The 27,059-nt window shown below is 34.1% G+C and overlaps 1 protein-coding gene across 2 annotated transcripts; it reads left to right on the top strand.

Annotated features, from left to right (window-relative positions):
• On the top strand, window positions 1-23,529 carry LOC107007298 (DNA gyrase subunit B, chloroplastic/mitochondrial). 2 transcript variants are annotated; one of them, XM_015205859.2, is made up of 21 exons: window positions 1-247; window positions 923-1,067; window positions 2,944-3,024; window positions 3,146-3,259; window positions 3,667-3,723; window positions 10,242-10,343; window positions 12,819-12,969; window positions 13,089-13,165; window positions 13,783-13,893; window positions 14,989-15,059; window positions 15,264-15,405; window positions 16,725-16,823; window positions 16,947-17,075; window positions 17,205-17,319; window positions 20,925-20,992; window positions 21,301-21,414; window positions 21,495-21,611; window positions 21,755-21,808; window positions 21,893-21,998; window positions 22,678-22,808; window positions 22,955-23,529. In XM_015205859.2, exons 1-21 carry the CDS (start codon window positions 111-113, stop codon window positions 23,021-23,023), a joined length of 2,190 nt encoding a protein of 729 aa, XP_015061345.1. In that variant the 5' UTR covers window positions 1-110; the 3' UTR covers window positions 23,024-23,529. The 2 variants fall into 2 exon arrangements, with proteins under 2 accessions (XP_015061345.1, XP_027769357.1); XM_027913556.1 differs by lacking the exons at window positions 1-247; window positions 923-1,067 and adding an exon at window positions 1,193-1,387.
• Window positions 23,530-27,059: the final 3,530 nt, after the last annotated feature.

A 27,059-nucleotide genomic window follows, 5' to 3' on the forward strand; every position in this document is an offset into this window, starting at 1 on the left:
AAGTAAAGAATTTATTCAAACAAAATGTTTTACGACTCTTATCTTCTTCTTCTTCATTGAAAAGTGAAGTAAAGCAATAGTGTAGGCTTTGTGTTTGGGTAAATGTCTGAATGGCTCTGCTAAAACCATTTCCTCTTCAATACTCTCTTCGTCGCATGGCTTCTCGTTATCTTCTTCATTGTCACTCTCATACTCTTCCCTTTTCTTCAACCTCTCTTTCTCCACCCTCTATTTTCCTCAACACCAGGTTCCTCTCTCTCGTCCCTCTTTTTATATCCGTTTCTTTATGTATTTTAAGTTATATGAAGTTAATTTTGTAAGGTTAGCTGATTTTTTGTTAAAATGAAGGATATTTTGTAGCTAGTGTACTTTTTTTTCTTTTCATGTTTCTGTTTTGGGTATTGAATTTACAAGCTGTACCAGTTTCTGATGTAGGGGTTAATTAGAATGTTTTGGGTCGGGTTATTTGTGGAAATGAAGGTTAATTTTGATTACTCGAGTCTCTTTTTTGTTCTTACTAGTTTAATATTTTATTTGTATTTGGGTTTGAATTTAAAGAGGGGAAAGGTGCTACCTTTATCGCTGTGTAGCAATTTTGGGTCTGGACTTTAGTTACTTGTGTAATATATTTCGTCAAGTGAGTTGAGTGTTGCAGACTTGATACATGTTGTTTTGTTTTTTAATATATATTTTTTTCTGTATTTTGAAAAATTAATTGTTGTTATTGCATGTTTGGAACATGAAACTTCAATGTTGAGGTGTGTGAATGTTCTTTGTCAGCTGAATATGTGTAAAGAGAGGCTGTTGGTCTTATTTTAAAAGAGAGAAATGCAATGCAACCCATTTCTTTGTTTATAACTATTTGAGTTCTTGAAAATTTCCTTATTGATTTTCTGCTAAACAAGTTTTGGATTTGTTGCAGGGTGATTAATAGGCTGAGAAGGGTGTCGGATGGGATTTTTATTAGAAACGTGGTGTCTCCAAGAGCTTTTATGTCATCAAGCGTTACTACTGAGGCTTTTCAAGAAAATACTAAGTCAAAAGCTTATGGTTCTGAGCAAATTCAGGTGAAAGAAAAGCTAGTGTCATTATTTATCATATATGACGTTTTAGAATGGGTGAAAGCGACAACTTATTGATCCTGCAGGAAAAAAACATTATTTTAGAGTCCTATATAGTGTAAGGTCCTTTCGTGAAACCTGAAAGAGTAATGTCTCTAAGTGAGAAAATCTCATTGTGGTGTAATGTCTACAAAGATGGGATCACAGCTTGATGCTGGTTCAAGGTTGGTGGACTATTCGTTTCTAAAGTGAACGCACTTTTGAAGATTAAAAGTGATGCAATGACAGGCATCGGACAAGTAAAACAGGGCAGAATGCTTTAGACAGTATGTGTCCTTTGCTATTTGTAGTTCCTCAGAACACTAAGAATTTAACTTATACAAATAATTAACCAATCTCTGTTAGATTAAATAGAAATGTCTGAATTGTATGTTAATTATTTGAAGCTATTCCCTACTAGAAAATAGATTGGAAGATTAGATTAAAATGGTGGTGTACTTAAGATGGAAAATGCTTTCAGTGGGAAGTGTTTCACCTTGGGAGATCTTTTGTCGTGTTATTTTCTAACATTTTGTTGGGAAAAATAATAAAAGTTGATGACTAAGGAAGGTCTGAAGCTAGTGATTTTCTTAAATATTTTTGAGAGAAAGGTATTAGTATTGTAACAAAGGAAGTCTTGAGATATAAACAGGTTAGCAAAAATCAAAAGAAGAATCCTTTCCAATGTATAGGGATTCTAAGAGGCTAAGTATTGATTCTGGTTCATTTGCGGATTCCTCCTTTGACCAAAAAGAATATAGAAGTATACAGTTAAATTTGATCGTTTGAATTGAGTTAGCTTTATCTTGTATCTTTTATTTTAATATTCATATGAATGCTGAGATTGTATTCCACCTTTAAGTCGTCTTTTTCCTCTTTTTGCCTCCGTTCTAGCATTTGTAGTGGGCCTGAGACATGTGAATTAGTGAATTTAAGTAAGAGTTGAGATATTTGTAATTGAAAATAATTTCACATCAGTGACGGAAGTCGTATTCCTCCATTTGGTGGAAAATAATTTCCTTTGAGAAAATATTTTACACAATACAATGTTACTAGACATTGAATAATTTTTCAAAAAAAAAAAAACGTAGTCGTCATATCAAACACACCCGATTTTATTATGAGTTTTGAAAATTATCATCCATATATAAGTGATCTCGTGTTCTACAAGCAATTCTTTCCTTTCAATTTGTTACTTACCCTTAATCTTTTTGTCCTTTTCACTTTTTTTTTTGTTCTGAGAGACTCTCGACTCTGTGGTTGTTGCAAATATGATGCAACAGTAGTTTCTCTTTCAGTTGCTGCTCTGGGGAAAGAAGTTGAATTTACTTTGGTGGTCTTGTTTTTTCTTTACCTTTCTGTCCTTTATTTGATCAAGGATATATATATGCGTAGTTTGCTCATTAATCTGCTTTATCAGTAAAAAAACTTCTTCCACAGGTGATGCAACACTGATGTCAAATATTTTATATTGAGTATCAGTATATATTCACAAGTACATGCAGTGGATACATAGTGTTTAGTCTCTCATTGACTGAAGAGAGAATAAGCATTACTGTATTGTGCATTACCTTGAATGGAACTCTGCAAGGCACGGTCATCTTTTGAGATACTGTTTACTTGAATAAGAATGTAAAAGACTGTAACCTTCAAAGTTAACTTTTATTAACATCTAGCTGCTTAAAGCATATATATAGTTATGTAGGACATCTTTTAGTTATTTGTTTCTCACCAGTAAATTTTCTTAAATTGTTTCTCTTTACTATTGAAAAGAGTTCATGATGTGAATAATATGTTGATCATATACCAGTAAAAATAATCATGCAAATTGCTGCTGCTTTAGGTATTGGAAGGTCTGGATCCTGTCAGAAAAAGACCAGGAATGTACATAGGAAGCACAGGCCCTCGTGGTCTCCACCATTTGGTATCTCTGGCTTTTTCTGTTTCCTTTCTTTTGATGTATTTGGTGGTGCTAATTATTCTTTTTTTTTTTAATTCTTGACTGAACTTTTACTGCCTCAGTTATTAATCATATTTTCTTCTAGGTTTATGAAATTTTGGATAATGCCGTTGATGAGGCACAAGCAGGATTCGCGACAAAGATAGATGTGGTCCTCCATGCTGATAACTCTGTTGGCATCACTGACAATGGCCGTGGGGTATGAGCTGACTTCTTCTCTTGTGCAGAAGTGGAACTAATGTCATGGGAGAATGTGCACACTAGCTTATGTAATTATTGCAAATGGTTTGCCTGTCATCTCTTAAAGGATTGACTCAACCATCTATTGAATATTATGTTTTATTAGCCATAATATGATGTTTGTGATTATCTCCTAGGCTCCCTTGCATATTATCATGGTCTGTCCTCCCTTTCAAGGAGAGATCCTGGGACTGGACTGCTGCATTTTGATAGAAATGGTTTCAGGAAGTCTGCTAATAAGAAATTGATTTACTTGTCTATAGTTGTCAAAGCTCCTTGAATTTTCTATTCTGATAAAATTCTTATGCTTGTTGAGTGGAAAAAAAGATTCTCATTAAAGTTATCCTTTTGTTGGGATTTTTTCAGATTCCAACAGAGTTGCATCCAGTGACAAAGAAATCTTCTCTTGAAACAGTCTTGACGGTATGTTTGTACGGGGCACCATTCTTAGATGCATATATATGTGTGTGTTTGTGTTTATGTTTTATCCTACTCAATATTTGGGAATGTCAACTTCTCACTAATTACCAGGGTTGTAGAAGTGTGTTTAAAGTTATGAGAACATTTAACCTACTGGTGTTTGGGATATTTTATTCTTTTGGAAATCCTTAAGGTCAACTGTATGATCATGAGGAAGTAGGATTTATGAAAGCAAGTTTCTTTTTTGTACCCCTAAAGCTAGTTCCCCGATATTGAAAGATTAAAGGTATAGTTGCTCCAACAGTTCTGATCTAGTGCTTGATGTGTGGGTTAACGTAATAGGTCCTAACCCTGCTCCAGACAAAAATATGGTATTTAAATGGAGAGGGGTAAAGGTCCATTATTCACTTTATTTCAAATTTTGCGCCATATTCCTTGGGAATTTTTCTCGGTTATTAATTTTTTATTTCTAAAAATCAATGGTCAACAATCTCTCATTGAACATTTTATAGAAGAGTTAGTGGAGCTTAGTTGTACTTCTGCTACGTCTTTCTTCCCCAGTTGTCTTATCCTTCCAATACGGTGGTTGTGAACTAAATATCGACCACTGCAGCATAATCTTCTATTAACCATCATTAGTTAAATAAAACACGACCAAGGAAACTCAAAGCAGTGGTATCATCAGCCCAAAGTTTATGTGCCTCAAGAAACGTTATTATCTATTTGTAAAATACTAACAGTAAAGCATTTTTGGTTGGAGTAAGGTGCAAGGTTCCACTTCCACTTCCACTTTGTGCACAATCACGTGTTTAGATCTGTTTCTTCAAAGTGTAATCCAGAAAAAGGTGCTTATAGGGTAGAGCTATCACTCAAACTCAATTAGACTTCAAAATCCTAAATAAAGAACAAACTTACTCTTGCTTAAGTATTTGGGCGCACGCTTTGCATGTGAGTCATATATCACTAGTATACACTATTCTTTTCTAAAATCATACAAACATAATTAAACAAAATGTTTGAGTAGTAAAAATATAGTGTCCTAAGACTAATATAAAGAAAAATTATAATTGTACCATCAATTATAATATTCTAGAATCAATCTACTCCTTTAGTTAATCCCAAAAATTTCTAATCAATCAATCGACAAGAGGTCATCTACTGTTTAATCTAACAAACCATGCTTTATTCCTTTTGCTGCTCTCAAATCTATTTTTTTCTATTTATAATTCAAAAAGTTATTTTGAACATTATCATTAAATCTCTATGAATCAACTTGCTTTTAAATTTAGGTTTGATTTGTTTTCATTAAGATGAAGGCTTTCGAATCTGAATGTATATTTTAATGGTTAAGATGTTGTCTCTAGATTTGAATACTAAGTGATTAAGACGATTTGTTTTTCAATATCCATATGATTAAAAAATTTATTTGTATGTACATAATAAATGTACAATTCAAATAAAAAATTAAATAAATATTAAAAGAATAATTTCAAAAAAATTAAATCAGTATTTGATTAAAAAATGAAAAACTTATGCTTGCTAGTGACGTGGATATGGTTTATAGTGATGATGATGATTGTTATAGTTGTTGTTAGTGGCTACTAATGATGGTGGTGATAGATGTGATGGTGAAGGTGGTTGGTGTTGTGGCGACTGTCATGATGGTGACTATTGGTAATGGTGTTAGTTCTAATAGTGAAGTTGGTTGATGTTAGTAGTTGGTGGTGATTAGAGAATGTGCAGTGATGTGTTTGTGATAGTTGGTGGCGGTGCTAGTTATGATGGAGGTGGTTGATGACCACAGTGGTGGTAGTGGATGATAGTAGTGGTGAAGGTGGCAATGGTGGTGGTAGTGATGTAAGAATGTATGGTGTTAATTGCCGGTGATTAGTGGTGGCAAACGATGGGCTGGGTAAAGTTTGGGCGGGTTAAAAATGGATCAGCATAAAATGTGTAATAATTTATCCTGCCTATATTTCATATGGGTAAAAATGGGTTGGGTAAAATACTAGTTCATCCATATCTACCCATATTTTAATGACTAAAGACTAAATAGTACTCTACTTTAGAATCAGACATGGATAAAATGTTTGTCTTTTTTAGATGAAAAATGTTCAAAATACTTTATTTAGTTTTATTGTATCATCAAAGTAAAAGATAATTCCTATAAGTTTTGAATATAAAATAAATTTAGGTAATAACAATGAAAAATATTTTTAATTTCAAAGTAGATGAATATTTACATTTTAGGAGTAAAACGTGTTTAAGGCACTTTACTCAATATCAATACTAATACATGACTTGCTTACTTTACACTATTATTTGTTACCCAATACAAAATTAAACAATACAAGAATATAATTATAATTAACAAAAGAAATTTACATGAAATATATATATATTTTTGGAGGGTCAAAGACTTTACCTTTTTAATTATTGAAGGAATAATTAGAACATAAAAAGAAGAGAAGTTACAACACTTCTGGTGATTTTATGAATTTTGAGTGAATAAAAGTTGAAAGTTTAACCCATTTGTCTAACCCATATTTCTATGGTTGATTACAAGTATAAACCCATATTTTGCCCATCTAAAAGGTCACTCACCCAACCCATTAAAATATGAGCGGGTTTTCAAAATATGGACTCATTTTGCTGGCACTATTGATGATGCTAGTTGTGATGACGAAGCTTGGTGGTAGAAGGAATTGATCATAGTGGCGATATTTGTTGATATTGGTGGTGGAGGTGGCGGTGGCGGTGTCTATAGAGGATGGATTTGGTGGTGGCTGCCACACCCTGAACCAACACCCTAGGCATAGTCGGCACTCAAAACCATTGCGAGTTTCAGGTAACCCTTGGCCTGGCGTACTACTAGATGTTGTAACACCATGCAGAAGCTTCCAAAAGATGAGCATGCAATAATTTTTAGGAAATGATCTCAATAACTTCAAAGCAAAAAAATTTAAAATGCTAATTAGTATAGATGTCTATAAATAAACTATATCTATAACTCAACTTACTCGTTTATGAAGCCACTAATATACTGAAGATAGGTGTTGGGACAAGATATCTGGCTACCTAAATACTCTACTAGCAATGTCAATAACCATTAAATAAGCTATATAAACTAGAGCCCTCCAAAGCAAGGAGGTCTCACCAATGTTAAATGCAAGAGATCCTAATAAAGCGTCTGTTGCATATCCTAAATACATTAATCTGCATCATTTAAAGCTGCAACGTCGAATGATGTCGGGACATGAAATGTACCATATATAAAATAGCTGAATGAAATTACTAGCTAAAATTGAAGATACTAGGCTGATTGAGCAAATCTGAAGATAGACTGAAATATAGTCAACTGAAGAGTAATGCAAGTGTACTTTAACAACAAAATTTTTACAACTGAGTATATGCAATAATAGCAAATACTAAAATTAATATAATTTTACTTTTTTTTGGGAGTTTCTTTAACCGACAACCACTACGTGAGCCTCATGATGGTACAACTTCTTGCCCACATTGCCAGATCCATCTTATATATTGCTAGTAGAAAGGACGAACTTAAGTAATGGATGCAATCTTTGAACCCCTTACCGGGGCATATCAAGGAGTCACCTGAATGAACGACGTGGTCCTATCATATATTGGCAGCACAAATTTGGGGTTTGGATTGTCTGAACCCTTACCCAACTTGGTGTTCAATACTACCCCCAAATAATGTTGTAATGCTCAATAACTTTAAAGCCATCCCACTTAAGGGAAAAAGGTCCTACTTTAGGGTAAAGTTGATAACTTCTTTCTTTGAGTCTATGCTCAATAATACTTCTTCAGAACTGATCTTTGCTTTCTTCAAAATTTTCTTTCTTTCTCAAATAATGCACTTGAAACTAAATATACTTTCTTGAACTCTTTCTTGAAATAATTCACTTGAAGCTAAATATACTTGTTTGAATTTTTTCTTGAAATAATGCACTTTAAGCTAAATATGTTTTCTTGAAATAATTCTTTAAAGCTTGCAATATACTTTACTCATGAAAACAATGCATATAAGATATACTAACAAGGTTTTCACTAACTTTGGCTAAAACTGGTACCTGTGGTAGAATAAACATGAATCATCAATGAATATGATATACAATAGTTTCAATAATAGAATTCAACAATAAGAAGTTCAAATCAGAGGGAACTTGAAATTATAGACATGGGGTAAAATCCCTAGTTTTGATCTTACTAATTGGAACTGTAGATGTAGGGAATGAGAAAAGACTGAGTTCCTCGCTGTGATAGCCTTACATACTTTAGTTGCTCGAAATACCCAAGAAAATATGATCTTGGAAGGAAAAGAACCACAAAAACCTTTCTTGAACCTTGGGTATGAGTTTTCTTGAAAATCCTAGGGTTATTGTGTAGGATTTCATCAATAATCCAAAAAAGAAATGATTGAAATCCTTAGAATTTCAGGGAATAGACTTACCTTGATGTCCAAGAAGGTTATATCTTTAATAGGTGGTGGATCTTGCTAAAAAAAATCAAATCTTGAACCCTACAAGTGAGTTCTTGATTTCACTAGAGATACGGGAATGGTTTAATGGTAGTATCTTATATAATTTCTTGAAAATGTTGTAAGCTCATGGGTAATACTTACTAGACTTAGTAGGGTAGTAGATAACTTTTAGGGGCTGTTGGGGTCGAACAAAGAGTGAAAAGTAAGAAGAGAAATCTCAAAATAATGCTTTTAAATGTTAGCTGCAACTATGTGGCTCACCTATGTGGCCCATGTAGCCCCTTTACATGACCCACATATGTCAGGGGACGTTGCTGGCCACGTTCTGGAATCGTCCATGCAAGGCAACATGGCTGGCTATTTGATACACATAGGTTTGCCCAGCTGCGTAGATGTGCTTTGCTAAATTTTTGGTAAACGATCATAACCTTTTTCTCAAAAGCTGGATTGACGAGCGGTTGGATGTGTAGCAAAGTCGACTCAAAGATCTTCAATCTGATAGGTTATGAGCCACGTAATTCTTCATATTCTAGGAGATATGCTCGATTGAATTTGACATTTCTATGATCTTATATAAAAACATAATCGACAGAGAAACTTTTTATATAACTTTGTGGTAGAGGTCCTTTATGACCTTAATTCACATTCAATACACTTCTCACACTTAAGATTGGACTTTACGCCTAGGAACTTCCAAATTTATTGGGTTCAAATCGAATACCATTTGAAGAATGGTTTGAATCTTAGCTTTAAATTTCGAGGAGTTAAGTGTGGTAGCAGTTACCAGCAGTGTTAGCAACGATGGTGGTTGTGAACATAGAGGTGGTTAGTGGTGGTGAAAGGTGATTGTGGATAGAGTTATGGTGAGTGTTATCCACACAAGAATACCTCTTAATGATATTAAGACTTTGTTCCAAATCTTAATGATTAACTCCTATTCAGACCAAAATTTGGCTAAAAAAAAAGAAGAAGACCTATTCAGAGTTCAGTCAGACCAATTAAATGCTTAAATCTTAATGAAAACAAATGCTCTTAATGATCTAATATTTGAACCATTCAGATTCAAACCTCCATTAAGTGCAAACAAATGAGGTTACTCAATTATAAAAAAATGTACAACAAACTCAAAATTGGGATCATGAAAATTTCAAAGAATAATGATAAGGAGAATAACATAAACAACTTCACGAGTGCAATCTCTATGACCATACTGCAAATTTCACAGAATTCAATCTCTATGACATAACCAAATAAGTTAGTGCATCTAAAGGAAAGACACAAATTAGAAGTTAACTCGGAAACATATACGCTTTACATGCATCCACCAAAATAACTCTAGTTGACAACTACTAATGCATTTTAAATAAGTCTCTTCATCACTCTCACATTCAGATCGCGTAACTGTATTTTCGGGTACAATAATGATAACTGATAAGTAAAGGGAAAGACATAAATACATTATCTCTGTAATGTTCTTACATTTTTGTAGACTAAGGAGAGACATAAATACATTATTTCTATAATGTTCTTACATTTTTGTAGACTAATGTTGGGTGGGAAGTTCTGTTTCTAGAAGGTTCTAAAAGTCAAAGTCCTTTAACTTTATATGGTTATTTTTTTCTTTAGATATGTTAGCATGGATGTTTATGCTTTAATAATAGTAATAGATAATCAGTTTCAAAAATAAATAATAGTAATAGATAAAGCAGATGGTCAGATATGCTGTCACGTTATCCATTGTGTTTCAACTGTTACGTATCTTCAAAAGTGTGTTGTTTCTAAGCTCGTAGGTATATACTATACAGACCAATGAGATTTTAGCTTCTGTCGCTTAAAATTTATCATATTCTTCTGGATTACGTGTTATGCTATTTATTAATGTTGGTTGCACTGTTGCACATAATATTAGAATTATGGGAATCAATGTTTTATGAATTTCAGTCTATATGGAAACAATGGTTTTAAAATAAAGAATGAAGCATGAGTATATCTTGGTGATGTGGTAGAAAACGTGCAGGTTTTGCATGCAGGTGGTAAATTTGGAGGCTCAAGTAGTGGCTATAGTGTGTCTGGTGGATTACATGGTGTGGGCTTGTCAGTTGTTAATGCATTGTCAGAGGTATGATTCTCATAGTTGTAGATATCTGCTAGCATTTGATAAAGAATACATGATTTCTTATTTTGAAATCTTTGTGCTATTGCCCCTTTTATTTTTTCACCAGTTCTAGCTAGTTATTCAGCTTAGCTTTATGTTCCCTTTTTGACTGTCTAGCAGTACTTCAGTTATATTTGTCGCTGCCATTGCTTTACCTGATAAGTATGTTTCGTGATAGAATGACCTCTTAGTGTTTTTAACTTCCAGCATGTTTACTAAGTTGTTTAAACATTCTCAGATTCTTTTTTCGTGACTCAATATACTGTTCAGGATTTTCCAAAATGTTGAATTGTAACCTAGACTAGTTTTGCATTTTCATTTCAAAAGTTTATTTTGCTCCATCCTTGCCCCGGGGTGCAATTTATCTCATCTCAAGGAAAACATGTATCAATTTAGGCTATAATTAGAGAAAGACTATATTCTGAAAATGATTATGCACAATCCGTCGCTCATGTCTTGCATGTGTGGACACAAATCAATTGTTAAACGGTTCAACTCTTTATTAAGTAACCTTTGATCTCCAAATAGTGCAGTGTCCAATGGATGTCTAAAAAGAAAAGTAGATAAAGGGATACAATCTGGTAAAATGGAAAGTTCTGATTACAGGAAAAAAACAAAGGAGGATTAGGCATCAAAAACTTGAAGAACCAAAGCAAGGCTCTAAAGCTAAAATGGTTGTGGAGATATGCTCATGAACCACACTCAATGTGGAGCAAGGTGATTAAACTGAAGTATGGAGAGATGGATTCATGGGTCGCCAAGGAGCAACCATTCCCTATGGTGTTACTGTTTGGAGATTAATTAGGAATACGTGGCCTTCCCTAAGGAATTACTACTATAACAGTACACAATGGTATCAAGACAGGATTTGGAATGATAGTGGCTTGGTAATAATAGTTTGTCAGAGGTCTTCCCAGATTTCTTTGACTTAGCACTACATAAAGATATAACAGTGGCTGAATTGTGGTCTCTTCAAGGATGGAATCTATCTCTTTGAAGGAATTTAAATGACTGGGAAGTCTGTAGATTAATTGAGTTCTTTAGAAGGCTGAAATCATTTCAAGGTTTGAAGGAAGGGGAGGATTGCCTATGGTGGATAGAGCACAACAAAGGAAGATACAAGTGAACTCAGGTTACAAGTTGATAAACAGGGCGCCACTAACCTTCAATTGGCCTTGGAGACAAATCTGGAAAGCCAAAGTTCCACTTAGGGAGGCATGTTTGGTTCCTAACATAGGAGGCAGTACTAATGCATGAGAGTCTATAATGGAAAGAGACAACATTCTGGTGACACTGTTGTTTATGTGTGGAAGCAGTTGAGACAGTTAGACATTTGTTCTTACACTGTGAAATCAGTGGTCAACCGTGGAAGATTTTCATTTATCTCGGAGGCATTCAATTGACAATGCCTAGCAAGACTGTTTGACACTCTCTCAAGTTGGAATGAAGCCGGAATTGGGGCAAAGAACAGAAGTTATTGGAGGACACCATTCCAACATGCATTTGGTGGACCATTTGGAGAGCAAGGAATGCTAGAAGCTTTGAGGATAGAAGCAGATCCCTACAAATGATCAAAACAGATTGTATTCTGCTATTATGTTTTTGGTGTACAAAGAGTTCCCCTATCGATGCAGAAGCAATCCTAGAAGTATTTGAATAATGCTAGGCTTGCTGTTTCTGTTCTTAGATTTTCATACTTTTTTGTAAAGGGGTTTTCAGCTACGTTGCTTGGACTCTTGAAAAATGCCAACGGGTGCGTGTAGGATTCGTCAAAAGTAGTGTATTTTTGAAGAATCCGAGACGGGTGCGGCATCAAAAGTGAAGAGTCCATGCAACTAAGGTTTTCAGTACTACCGAAGTACTGGTTTATAATATAAAAATTGTTACCTTCTCAAGGAAAAAGAAAAAGAAAAGTAGATAAAGGTAAATAAAGTAAACCGATAGTTGCTTTTGCTCTCTAGTTCAGATATCTCTCTTTTTTCATTAGATATACTCATTGTAGAAAATGTGACTGCTGAGGGTTCCTCCTTTAAATTGGATGCTAATAGTATCAGAGAAGTAATGTTTCATCTATCTTTTTTCTTCTCTTTTCTTTTTGGGATGGGGAGGTCAAGATTGGTGTGGGAGAGAGAGAGAGAGAGAGAGAGAAGCACTTTGTACTACAGTAATCCTGATGAATGGAAGAAAATGATTACAAAGACTGACATGGATTGTGCTTGACTGAACGTGGCCAAAATTGTATATTTAAATGATTACATGCATGGCCTTTTTTTAAATTTTTTTAAAGGTATTTATTTATATGTATAAACAGCACAAAGTTAGTGCTGGAATTTCTCTACTGGGAGCAGAACACCAAAAAAGACCCTCTTTTACTAACTCATGGTGTTAGTAGTCTTTCAGCTTTCCTGACCTACTGATCTATATCATGTTTTCTGACAGGCCCTAGAAGTTACCATATGGCGTGATGGTAAAGAATATCAACAGAAATATTCACGGGGGAAGCCAGTAACAACTTTGATATGTCAGGAGCTCCCGGTGGAAATGAAAGATCGGCAAGGGACTTCCATTCGGTTTTGGCCTGATAAAGAAGGTAGTTATATACTTATATTGTCTTTAAACTCCAATATTTTGCCACTGGTTTCCTTCTTTTCATGTTTCTAATTTCCATTTAATGAACATTTAAAATTCCGATGGCATCTTCCTTTGCAGTATTCACAACTGAAATACAATTTGACTATAACACCATAGCTGGGAGAATTAGGGAGCTTGCTTTCCTCAATCCCGAGGTATTGTTGGTAGTATGTTAGAATCATGCTACATTTTTTGAATGATGCTGTCAAATGACGCCATTAATAGGTTATCGTTTGTGAAAGCAACTTTATTGGTCTTTCAATATGTCTTCCTTCTTCAACCTATGGTTTAAGTGAAAATGCTTATGCAGTTTGGTGACTGCATGCTAAAGAGCCGTTTTGATTGGGTTAAAAGAGTAGCTTTTAAGTCAAAAATAAAAAGTCAAACTGAAATGACTTTGAAGTGAAAAAATAAAAAGTTGGGGAGACCTACTTTTGGTTTCTGACTTATTTAAGCCATTTTTGACTTATTTTAAGTCATTTTTTTTACCTTGCCAAACCTTCGTTACTTATTTAAGTTATTTTTATATTTGCCAAATACTTCCAGTAGTCAAAAACTGACTTAAAAGTAGGTTTGACCAACTTTTAAGCCAATTCAAACTGTCTCAAAGTTCATTTCAATGCAACTGACATTCCTCACTTATGCCTGCTGCATTTTGGTGCATAGACATTCATAAATTTCTTCAAAGAAATCAAAGCTTCTTATTCTTGATAGCTACCTTCATATGCTAGATTCATTTAGTTCAAACAATTGAGCATATCTTTTATTTCAGCTCACTATTGTTCTCAAGAAGGACGACATAGATCCGGAGAAGATCCAACATGCTGAGTACTTTTATGCTGGAGGATTGGTTGAATATGTGAAATGGCTGAATGCAGACAAAGTGTGCTTGTCTTTTCCCTTCCTCTTTCGAATTTATTGAATAAAATGCTTGTTATTGAAAAATTTAGAACTGTCGATAAAGATTCATGGTTAATCTTGACCTATGTATTTACTGTTCTTTCATACTTACATGTCATGTAACATAGTGTCCTTGTTGCTAGGTTCATCAGTGCCATAAAATATTGAATGGAGCCTTCAAATTATATTTTGTGCTCCCTTGTTTCGACATTGTTCTCCCCATTTTGATTTGGCACTATTATTAAGAGGACTTGAAATTTGAGTTTTCTAATATTTGTTGCTAAACATATTTGGGAATTTTTGTTCTTAATAAAAACATAGTCCGACTTTTGGATTACAGAATAATAGAATGACGATGAACTGTATTGAAAAGAGTAGAACTTGTTTCTCTTATCAAAATACAAGAAAGGAGAACTGGTTTCTATAGAACATTTTGTGGTATTTAATATCTTAAAAACTAATCCATTTAAGAAGCAATTTGATCACTCCATAGAGAAAGGAGGACAAGCATTTTCTGAAACAGAGTATCTCTTTTGTGGTATCACGATCTACTGGTCTTGTACAAAAGGAACCGTATATCGGAATCAAGTCTGGAATCTGTCAGATAATGTCAGGGATATATATTTTAGAGTGACTGTATTTGTCCCCAGGCTTTGGTCTAGTGTAAGAGCACAATATGCTTGGTATTTAAGTGGAAGGGGGTAAAGGGGCAGGCAGTTATCTACTGAATTTTGAACTGTGCACCATCGGCTTCTTGGAAAATTCGAGGCTATCAAAAGAAAAAAACTCTTTTCCGCACCCAAGAGTGTGACCTAGTGGTTGATGAAGTAGATTGCGAAAGGTTCAAATCTAAGAGGAGAAGAAACACTAGATGATTTCTCCCCTCTATCCAAGCCTTATTGGATAGAGTTACCTGGTACTTGTGCTGGTGGGGAGGTATAACGTACTTGGTGGAATTAGTTGAGGTGCACACAAGCGCCCGGACACTACATGTTATTAAAATATATGGACCATCTTTCCGGTAATGCTTTTGTTATATGAAGTCTTGTGAGTAGTGCCTGACTTCTTCTTGCTCTAGAAACCACTTCATGATGTGCTGGGATTCAGAAAAGAAGCAGATGGAATCACAATTGATATGGCTCTTCAATGGTAAGATATCTTATCTTTTTATTCTTCTTCCCATCTTCCTCTCCTTGCTCTTTTCACCATCAAGGATGGTCGGAATTATAGTAGCACACAATTATATGCTGTACCATATTGTAATTGAGTGGTTTATTTGTCTACCACCAACTGGTGTGCAATATGACTTTGTCAAGAGTTGTTAGGTTTACATATTTTCTTTTCTCTTTGCAGGTGCTCAGATGCTTATTCAGACACAGTGCTAGGTTATGCAAACAGCATACGGACGATTGATGGTGGCACTCACATAGATGGTGTGAAAGCTGCCCTAACAAGAACCCTCAACAGTTTGGGAAAGAAGTCAAAGACAATCAAGGTTTGTTGAATATAGGCTCTTTGGTTCTTTTCTTTCTGTTTGCTCCAACAAAACTCTTTGGTTGTTTTTGTATACCTCCAGCCTTTCCAGTCTTGCACATACAGCACTGAATATATTGGATGTCGTCTGGGTTTTTCTCTTGCACTTCTATCCTTCTGATCATTTTGCTCGGATGTGCATGCTACCCTTTGTAATTCCTTTGCTTGTTTTATTCGAAAAAAATCAGCCAGCATCTTGGAGCTTTAGTGCCTTAAAAATACTGACCTTATCAGCAGCAACCACCTTATATTCTCATTGTTTGATGTTTGCAAGAGTTAGAGGATTATCCTAATGTTGTATGAATCTATCTGGATGTCCATCTTACAACCTAAAGAGTTAAAAGTTACCTAAGCTTTTGTAACTATTATGCATCTACTTGATGCCTGCAATAGAATTAATTACTTCATAAAAAATTTAAAGAGTTTGTAGTTACCTATATGAAATCAGTTAGATTTGTATAATAAAGAATTTCCATTTCAATAACTAAAATATTTACTCCTTCCTTCGTAATCTAGATATCCTTTATTGTGACTACATATTAAGACAAGAAAGTTCAAATTTTCAAAGTCTATGCATTAGAGTTAATTAGAGTCTATTTTAGATGGAAGTTGAGATGTGTAAATAGTGGTCTAGTTCTTGCCACACCAACACTACTATAACATTGAGTGGTATTAGTTTGATTTTTCAGAAAGGAAACTTTTGATTCAGGAGAAGTGGTGAAATAAATGGAACAAGCAAAGTAGAGTGTTTCGAATTATGATGGAGTACATTATTAGGTGAACACAAGTGGGCAAAGTCATTGAACTTTGGTAATGATGGCTTTGCCTTCTTACTGAATTCCTCCGCTTTGAACTGCTTATATGCGCGCATCTTATAGAAGCGCAGTAGCAGTGCTTTCTGGACTATCACTAAATCTTAGTCATGGGGTCTTTGTACGACTGTTATTTTTTCATTCAATTTATTAATATCAATGACCACAGGGATTGGTAAGAGAAAGGTGTTTTTGTCTTTAAATTAAATCCTATTTAATTGTTGCCTTCCAAAAAAGAAAAAAAAGAAATCTATTTAATCAAAGAGAAAAAGACAAATTTAAACTATTGAAATCTCCCATTTGCTTTTCAGAATTTGCTGTTCATTTTCCCTCTGACACATAGATTGAGTGTAATCAAACTAGTAAATACCCTAAATCTTCTGTGTTAGCTTGATTCGTTTCTGGTTAATGTGCTTATAAGTAGGGATATTTGGGTTACTCTCAAGTTCTGTTCATTTGTATTATTTAGGAGAAGGATATAAACTTAAGCGGCGAGCATGTAAGAGAGGGGTTAACTTGTGTTATCTCTGTTAAAGTTCCGAATCCAGAATTTGAAGGACAAACTAAGGTACGTCTCTCCTTTCATGGTTGAAATATTTGTTAGTTTTATGGTATAAAAGTTATAAAGCCTTCAAATTTCAATTATCTGCTTGCTGACATTGTCTACTTATACTATGTATATCCATTGAAGACTAGGCTGGGAAATCCTGAGGTAAGAAAGGTGGTCGATCAGTCAGTTCAAGAGTATCTGACTGAGTATCTGGAATTGCATCCAGATGTGCTAGATTCAATTCTTTCCAAGTCATTAAATGCTCTAAAGGTACCTATGTTGTTAGATACACAAGATTGATCTTTGTATGATTAAGCTGACTAAGTTGGCCACTCAAGAACTTCGAGTGGTGTTGTAAAAAAAATGGTTTACCAGTTGTATCTATTGCGCCTTATGTAGGCAGCTCTTGCAGCAAAGAGGGCTCGGGAGTTGGTGAGACAGAAAAGTGTCTTAAGATCATCCTCTCTTCCAGGGAAGCTTGCTGATTGTTCAGCCACAAATCCTGAAGAAGCTGGTAATTTTACCTTAATATGGATTTCGCAACCAATGTAGCATTCTTTTTGGTATTTGGGTTAAAATATCAAATGGCATGAAATATATAGGACCTTTCTCTATATAAAAAGGCTGAATGTTGGGCATGCTTCTGAGTGTAGCTTATGCAGTTTGAGTGCAAATAATATAGTAGAAGTATGTATGGGCATCCCTTGCTAATAATGGGAATATTTTATTTCCATATTAATGCAATAGAGTTTGTTCTATGTTGGTGGTGTTTTTGTCATTACTATGGAGACATGTAATGCTCGTAGTTGTTGAGTTTTGATACTTTTTATACTCGTCTTCAAAGTTAAATCAACCATAGATACTCAAGCATTTTTCATGCGAATGGTGTTTATTGGAAGTCTTAATAGGAGCCTTATTTTTTTTTCTGTCTCCAAAAAAAAAATAAAAATAAAATAGGAGCCCTATTTTTGTGAGGATTTTTTCAAGAGAGATGTAGATAGAAAATTTTTGAAGCCTTTCCTTTTCTTGGGGTGGTTGTAGGGAGATGAGATTATGCTCTATAAAAAAATTACAGTTATTGCAAAGTAAGCTGAGGGAGTGGAACAAATGCAACTTTGGCAAAACTGGAACACATATAATTAGGTACTAGCACAGTTAGCATAACTGGACATGGCACTGGAAAACAACACAATTTAAGAAAACTTTTTAGTCGGGGCTAATTTCCAAAGGATGAGGTACCAACACAGCTACCCAAATATGAATAGATCTCTTGAAGACAGATCGAAAAGTTTATGATTTGAAAAGTTAACCAAAATACTAAGTTCAACCATAAGATGGCCAATGCTTGCAAAAGACACAACCATATTGGGAAATTGGAAGTCAGTGGAGTCACGAAACAGGAACCAAGAGATATCAAGATAGAAATATTGGAATTCTCTAAGAGGTTGTATTTGAAATGAAGACCTATGCTTAACCTAAGTTGCTCGAACTCTTCACTTTGGTGCCGCACCCGTGTCGATATGACATGGGTGTGGGTGTGAGATCCATGTCCAATTTGGTCAACCGATTTTGGGTACTTTGACCAAAATCGATGGGGAAAGTCTGGGCAGTTTTAATGGTTTCTGTAATCAATACAAAAGTTACAGTGACATTGAAGAAAATAGAATGCCTTTTATATAGAAATTTCTGTGTCAATCTGTTTCCTTTAATATCCTTCTAGGAGTCTTCTTAAGTTCTCATATATCTCATAATTTAGGTTTTATAACTCCATTTTTAGATATTGTTATTATTTTTAGGCGAATCCCGCACCCGTATGCATATCCCCGATCTTAAAAATTAGATCATGAAGGATTCGACCTCTCCGCACCCGTATTGGACACCCGCACCCGGTCCGAGCAACTTAGTGCTCAACCGGGAGGTGGGCAATTACTCAAAAATCAATAGAGAGGAGGAACTATGGCTTCAAAGGACATCTGAAAGGTTTTTGGTATCATTAAAGAATGTACAAGTGATAAAGCTCCAGGATGAGACGATTTTTCTATGGGTTTCTACCAGATATGCTGGCAACAGTCAAAGCAGATATTACAGGAGTCCTCCATTCATTCCCCAGAGAAATTTGAGAAGTGTTTTGATGCTTAATTACATAACATTAATTCCAAAGAAGAGTGCTGTGGTTGAATTGGCAAATTCTAGACCTACAAGTCTAATTGGTAGCTTTGATAAGATCATTTCAAAGATACTCATATAGAAACCTAAAAGAGTGATTCACAAGCTGGCGGACAATGCACAAATGACTTTTAGTAGAGGTAGGTAAATCATGGATGCAACTCTCATTGCCAATGAGTGTTTAGATTCTAGATAGAAAAGCAATGCTCCAGGAGAATTATGTGACTCAACAACAAGAAAGCTTACTATCATGTTAATTGGTGATTCTTATTCAACATGCTAAGAAATATTGGATTTGGTAGGAAATTGGATTCAATTGGACATTTTTTTGCATAAGATTCTTTCCTAGTCAATGAAACACTAGAGACTTCTTTGCCAGTCAAAGGAGTCTACAACAAGGACCCTCTATTTCTCCTTTCTCGTTTATAATGGTTAAAAATACTTAGCATATGGGACTGGCTGGATAAAAGGATTCAGATCTCATAACAACATCCATAATACTTTAGAGATGTGTCACCTGTTGTATGCGAATGATATTGTGGTGATGCGTGATGCTGAGGTATATCAACCTAAAAGCTGAGGGTTGATTCTAGTGGTCTTAGAACCTGTCTACTTCCCATTAATTGGAGATAAAGTTACTTCTATCCAGTTAATAAAGTCACTGCTGCATTCTGACTACTTTTTTAGGATGCCAAGATGGTACCTTACCAACGAATTATCTTGGATTTCCCTTGGGGGTCAAGCACAAAATTGCTAGCATCTGGGAAATAGTGAAGGAGAAATGTGAAAAAGGTTAGCCAGGTAAAAGAAACAATATATTTCTCCGGGTGGGAGATCAGTTTTAATTAACAATGTCTTGGATTAACTTCCTGCATATGTGATTTTCTGTTTCCAATGCCTACCAAATTGAGAAAAAATTTGACAAACATAGGAGGAACTTCTTATGACAAGGTAATAGGAGAAGGAATTCGTTTGATTTGGTGAACTAGAAATCTTTAGTTAAAGACAAAAAATTGAGCTTTGGGGATTAAAAATAAAAATGAAAACCTGTTGATGAAGTGATTATGGAGTTATATTGTGGCGGAAATGCTCTGAGTTGATGTTATCAGGAACACCTACGGTAATGATGGGCAATAGTGTACTAGAGAAGTCAGAACATCCTATGGCGTGTCAGTATGAAAGGACATTAGATCTCCGCAGCCTCTCTTTAAGGCTATTACTGGATCAGGGTGGGTAATGGGAGAAAAGTTTCTTTCTGGATGGACAACTGGATAGGAGTTAGGACACCGACCTTTTAAGGTTTTCTTTCCAAATTTATTCGCGTTGGCTTCAAACGCTGCATCTACGTAGGCTGCAAATAGAGTAAATGGTCAGTTATAGGACTTTGTTCACAGTGACATCAACTTCATAGATCACTAGTAACAAAGATTTGTTCATCGTGAGATTGTGCTACAGAATGTTTATCCGAAGCGTCTTACCAAGTCCTTGGCCATGGAAACAGATCTGGAGATCCATTCAAGGTAGCTTGCTTTACTTGGATTTGTGTATAAATAAGCCTATCTCACTCATGAGCACCCCTCCAAAAGAGGTTTTGATGTATGAAGCAAATGCTTTTATGTGGGAGACATTCAGCTAGCACACATCACTTGTTTTTACTGCCAAGTTACCATGCAGTTGTTAATGCGTCAAACATTGTTTGAGGGATTACACTGGCTGTGTTGTTGTTGTAATGCGTCAAACATCGTGTATTATAAAAATAGAAAACTGTCATGTAAAATAGGATTGAGAGAGTAATTTTTTAAACTGTAACACCCAATATTAGCACAGATGGCTAGGATCTTTTATGTAATATTTCTTTCAATTTAGGCAGGCATATACTGTGGTAATATCGTGTAAGTTGAATGCCTTTTCAAAATAAATTAAAAAAAATCCTTTTCTTTTGAAAACTTCCAGAAATTTTCATCGTTGAGGGTGATTCAGCTGGTGGAAGTGCAAAACAAGGTCGTGATCGGCGCTTTCAGGTAATCGAACTCATTGTTGCTTTATAAACAGTTAACCCCCTTTTTCAGATTTTGCAGAAGCTTATGAAACTGCAGATGTAAGTTCCGCAAGCTGATTTTCCTTCTAACCTCCTTGTGACCAAAAAAAGAAAAAAAGACTTGTTCAACTAAAGCAAACACTGCATTTTATGTTTGTAAAGGATAAATCAAACTTGTATAGAGAGAAATTGTGCTGCAGAAGTGGCGATTAGACTACTAGTTTCTTACTACTAAGTTAATTACATATACAGGCTCCAATGTCAAATGTGTTGGTTATTCATGTTTTGCAGGCTATTCTTCCTTTGAGAGGCAAAATTTTGAATATTGAGAGAAAGGATGAAGCAGCTATGTATAAAAATGAAGAGATTCAAAATCTTATTCTTGGTTTAGGACTTGGAGTTAAGGTACTATGTTCATCTTTGAGGTTTGTGCTATGTGTTCACTTGTTCAAAATTTTATTCTCATTTAATCATCTGCATCTCAGGGGGAGGATTTTAAAAAGGAAGCTCTCCGTTATCATAAGATCATAATTTTAACAGATGCCGATGTTGATGGTGCTCATATTCGAACATTGTTGTTGACATTTTTCTTTAGATATCAGGTGCGTCCCTTTCATTGTTCTTTGTGATCCAATGGAACACAGGTTTCCACTGGGAATTAACAGTTGAATTGTGTAAGAAAATAACCAAGATGTCTATTTAACTGTTTGGAGAACCTGGTTGAGACATTCTTAACTTGTTGCAGAGAGCTCTTTTTGAAGAAGGTTGCATTTATGTTGGTGTTCCACCTCTCTATAAGGTTTTTTTTTTACTCATGCGTTGTTTTAACAACTTATGTATTTACTGTCCTCCAGATTTTAATGTTCTATTTTGGATTATTCAGGTTGAAAGGGGAAAACAAGCATACTACTGCTATGATGATGTAGAACTTAAAAAGGTCCAGCGTTCCTTTCCTTCAAATGCATCATATAACATACAGAGGTTCAAAGGTGAGGCAGGAAGCGTGATAAGCTTTTGTTTATTGTATTTGGAGACTGCATATTTCACACAGGACATTCAGTTTGGAACAAATTTCTTGTTAGAGAACTGTGTGCCAATCTTATACCAGCTAAATGAGGGACAATTGACAAAGCCAATTTAGATAACCTTAGGGTGCTTTGTGGAAAGAAAAAGCCTTACTGCATGAACATCTCTAACAAAGGGGCATGAGCTGGGAAGTGCTAGATGAACATTATAAGTTCAACTGCCAATATTCCATGGTTTATGGTTTGACTAAACCATATACTTGAAAATATAAAATTGAAATATACTACATCTGATTGGTGATAATAACTGTATATGCTGATATTTCAGGGTCCTATTATGAGTGCAGCACCATTTTGCTATTTGTTGAAATCGTCTATTGGGTGCTTGCTTTTCTATCAATGAATGAAAATTGTACTCTCTGTCCCCAGTTTATGTGACACCCTTTTCTTTTTAGTATATCCCAATAAGAATATCACCTTCCTATAATTAGAAACAACTTATCTTTAAAATTTCCTTTTTATCCTTAATGAAGTGGTTTTCAGCAATGTCAGATGCAGAGCTTATGCATCTCTTATACATAGTCGCGCGAGTTCTTTAAACTTCCCTGTTCAAATCATCTGATATATATGGAAAACTTTTCAGGATTGGGAGAAATGATGCCAGCGCAGTTATGGGAAACAACAATGAACCCAGAGACTAGGCTGTTAAAGCAATTAGTAGTGGAGGATGCAGCTGAAGCAAATGTCGTCTTCTCTTCACTAATGGGATCCAAGGCATGTCTTTCTATTCTGAATGTAGTGTTGAGACAGACTTGATACATTTCTTTTTATAACTATGGTGGACTGGTGGCTGTCCATCTCTTTCCACTCTTTTGCAAATGACTTGATTTCATTGCCCATCTCCTTTATGCCAATTACAGGTGGATGTTAGGAAGCAACTTATACAACATTCAGCGAGCATGATCAACCTTGAGCAACTGGATATATGAATGTGTATGTAGTAAACCCTGCAAGAACACAAATCATTCCATCTGGGATGGACTAAATGCCTTGTATCCTTTTATTGCACAACGGGGAGCTGCAGTATAATTTTGATAACTGAATGGTGGGGCTTTTGAGGCACTTTCTTCTCCAGTTCTCCGTGGAACATTCAGAGTAAGCAGGAAAGGATTTGGATTATAAGTATCAAGTACCTTGCCATACATCATAGGCTTTTGACCTCCCTTATTTTGCTTTTGTTACCTGTAATTTGCACTCGTCCTATGTAATTTAACATTTTTAGTTAGCAATGTGGCATACATATTGATGTAAGTAAGGGTTAATGAGTAGTTGTATGATTAGAGGGTTGTACTGATGAGAAAGGTGAGGCCACTCCTCTCTAAGAGTGCCAAAAATATCAAAGCTTGATGTTTTACATAAACACTTCTAGGAGCAAAGGGATGTTTAAAAAATTAAAATCTGAAAAATGCAAGTCTTGTTATTTTAGTTCCATGTTTGTCAAGGCCAAGGTAGTACCATTTTTAATCTCAGTATGACATGGTTGTTTATGCACTAAGCTTTTCTCATTGAGTATTAAAATTATGATTAGCTGTTAATTATTGTGTCATATCAACTATAAAACAGTTAATAGCATAATTCTGTGTTTATTATCTAGTTTATACTCTTTGAAGAGTCCCTTAGCTCTACCAACCTTGTCTTTCCCCATTTACTTCACAAATGCCCGACCTCTCTCTCTCCATCTCCCGTTTCATCTCCCTGTTTCTTTGTAGTTCTAATGCCTACAACAAATTCTTTCGATGATACCATCCATTTGCTTATCCACAGATTAATGCCATTGAGTATGAAGTTTGGCCTTGTTAATGGTTTTTTTCTAGGTTAGATCTGATGTTACAAAAGAAAATGAAGGTGTCACCACCTAAATGTGGTACTTAAACTGTGATTGGCACCCAAAGAACTTGGCCCACTAGCTAGATTGACTGCTATTCTTTCCATTTTAACTTATATGACTTATTTTGATTTTGCACAAAGTTTAAGAAAAAAGAATGACTTTTGAAACTTATGATTACATCCATTAAGAAAATGATCATTGATGTATGTATTTTGTCAAACTATCCGATATCTTGAAAATGATTGGAAAATAAGTTTATAATGCTGAGGGTAAAACATGATTTTTTTTTTCTTGATATGTTAAAAGTGATAGGTAAAAATAAAAATTTATTTACGAAATAAGTGAAAAATAAAAATATACGGGGTAAATAATATACGGGGTAAATAAGTTATAGATGCTTGAGGGTCGGTAAATTACTTTATTAATGATAAAATAAGCATTTTAAAGCTAAATTCTTACTAGCTAGTGACTATTCTTAAAAATAGTAGTGCATATACAATAGTATAAATAAGCATACAATTGGCATAAAAATTATATACAAATAAGCAACTAAGTTCAACATCATATGCACATACACAAAATATATCATTTCACTAAAAGAAAGTTAGTTTTGGTGTATAACCTTGTAAAGTGCATCGAACCACATCTTATGGAGTGAATCTCACATAAAAAGAGACCAAGAAGTAGAAATATTGTAAGTTTCAAAGATCAATGGTTATAAAAGTGTCGCGAGAGTATAAATTGATCATGACACATCAATATTTTGCATAATTTAAAATATTAAATGTCTACTTAGTGAATTCACAATAAATTATTTAAATACAGTAAATAAATAATAGTAAGTCACCCAAAGCTTAATGACTTCTAAAAATAAATAAACGATTATTCGAACAATTGATATTAATTTGGACAAGTTGTTCAAAGTAATCTGTTTTGATCATATGAAATTTGACTTTGGATTTCATTATTTATCATCTGGCGTAAATGCTTAAGCTGTATATAAAGTCTTGATATAATTTTTTAAAAAAGCTGATGCAAGATGGAGCCGGGCGAATTACGAGTCTAAATAAAATACAAGTTTAAAAAAAAAATTACAACTCCAAATATATATAGATGAGATATTGTGTGTTTCTTTTGTGGATAAAGTAGAAATTCAAATTCAGTTTATTTGCGTTTATAATGTAGCTAAGGTAATTTTTAAATTAAATTGTTCAAACTGCATAATTTTGTATTAGTTTTTAAACTAGTAAGTTTATCCCCACTTTGCATGGGGACTTTATATCACGAATTTTATAAAATAATACTTAAAACTAATCAGACAGTAAAACTAAAACACTATATTATCTTACATACAAGGTTACGTATATTTATAATGTAAAGGAAAATGAAAATTATTACACCTTATAACTTATCCTTAATAACATAAACATAAATTAATGAGTGTAAAAATACGTATCAGAATCTGTAATATAAGCAATGGTGACAGTGAGCCACCCAACAGAAGCAACATACACAAATATTTGATTGTGAAGAAGAAGAAGAGCTTCAAAATTTTCGTATGTCGTCTTAAAATCAGAGAAAATCCCTCTACTTATAGTTAACAAAGGGTAGTGTGGACAAATGTATATTATGCCTGATCAGAAAGGTTACAACTATTTGGAGAAGTTGCAATCTTTCTGAAAGTTCACAGCCTTTCATAAAAGTCATGACTTTTCAAAAAAGTCGCAACACTTCATAAAAGTTACAACATATCATAAAAGTCACAAATCTTCATTAAACTCGCAATTTTTCATTAAAGTCACAATTTTTTATCAAAGGGGAAGACCAGTTTTGGAAATACATAAATTAAAAGGAAATTCTGGTATGTGGTAGCACCACGTGGGCCTAAGGTTCTCTTATATATATATATATATATATACATATATATATATATATATATAACACGCACATTATATACACTAGTTAATTTACCCGCGCTTCAGGCAGTCATAAATAATTGCATAGAACTTGCAAATAATTTTTTACTAATATTCATACATTAAAAAAATGGAAAAATAGGTTCCTAAAAAGTATTAACAATATTCAGACATAAATTTGATTATTTGTCATTATCACATAATCAAGAACCTCTAATGAATGAATTCACGAAATAATAAATCATTGGTTCTTTAATAACATTAAAAGGAAAATAAAGAAGAAAATAAGAATATATATACAAAGACATTTCGTAATAAAAGAAACTTTAAGTTGCATAGATTATACAATTGTGATAATCTATTAGGAGAAAATTCACAAATTTGTTAACTTATTAAAAAAATATGCTTGAACATAAAAACAATTATAACTTTTGAACTTGCATAATGAAATTCTTCAATTAATAAGTGAGAAATTTCATATCTATGTAAAATTAGATAATATGTAAGCTTATATATAGTATTTTAAGTTATAGAATTTAATATAGAATATTAAAACATGTATCCTTGGAACTGAGTACAATAGTTATTTTCTGCACAATGAATTTAAGTACTATATGTGTATATGTTCATTATAGCATGAGACAATAGCTTTGCAGAAATATAAACAACAGAGTAGAAAACATGTACTCAAAAATAACAATTATTATCATAAGCATAAATTAATGAGTGTAAAAAAATATACCAGGATATGCAAAAATAGAATGAAATAAAAAGGAAAAATAGAGTCCACTGAATGAATTATGTCTCCTTAAGAAACTATTTCCCTCCATTACAGAGGTTTAAAGAATTAAATCCTCTCAGGGTGGAATAAATTTATTCACCAACTTATTGATACAATAACTTGAACAAAGTACACGAATATTTAACTTTGCGAAAGTATAAGAAGAAGATCAAAATTTTTGTTGTTTTAAAATGAGCCTCTATTTATAGACAACAAGATGTAGTGTGAAGAAATGCTTATTGTGCCTTATCAAAAATGTTACAACTATTTGGAAAAGTTGCAACCCTTCTGAAAGTTCACAACCTTTCATAAAACTCGTAACTTTTCATAAAGACGCAACTCTTCATTAAAGTCCCAATTTTTCATAAAAGTCGCAACTCTTCATTCAAATCACAATTTTTCATAAAAGTCATATCTTTTCATGAAAGTGGAAGACTACT

The sequence above is a fragment of the Solanum pennellii genome, chromosome 12 (genome assembly GCF_001406875.1).
Source record: "Solanum pennellii chromosome 12, SPENNV200".
Lineage (NCBI taxonomy): Eukaryota > Viridiplantae > Streptophyta > Magnoliopsida > Solanales > Solanaceae > Solanum > Solanum pennellii.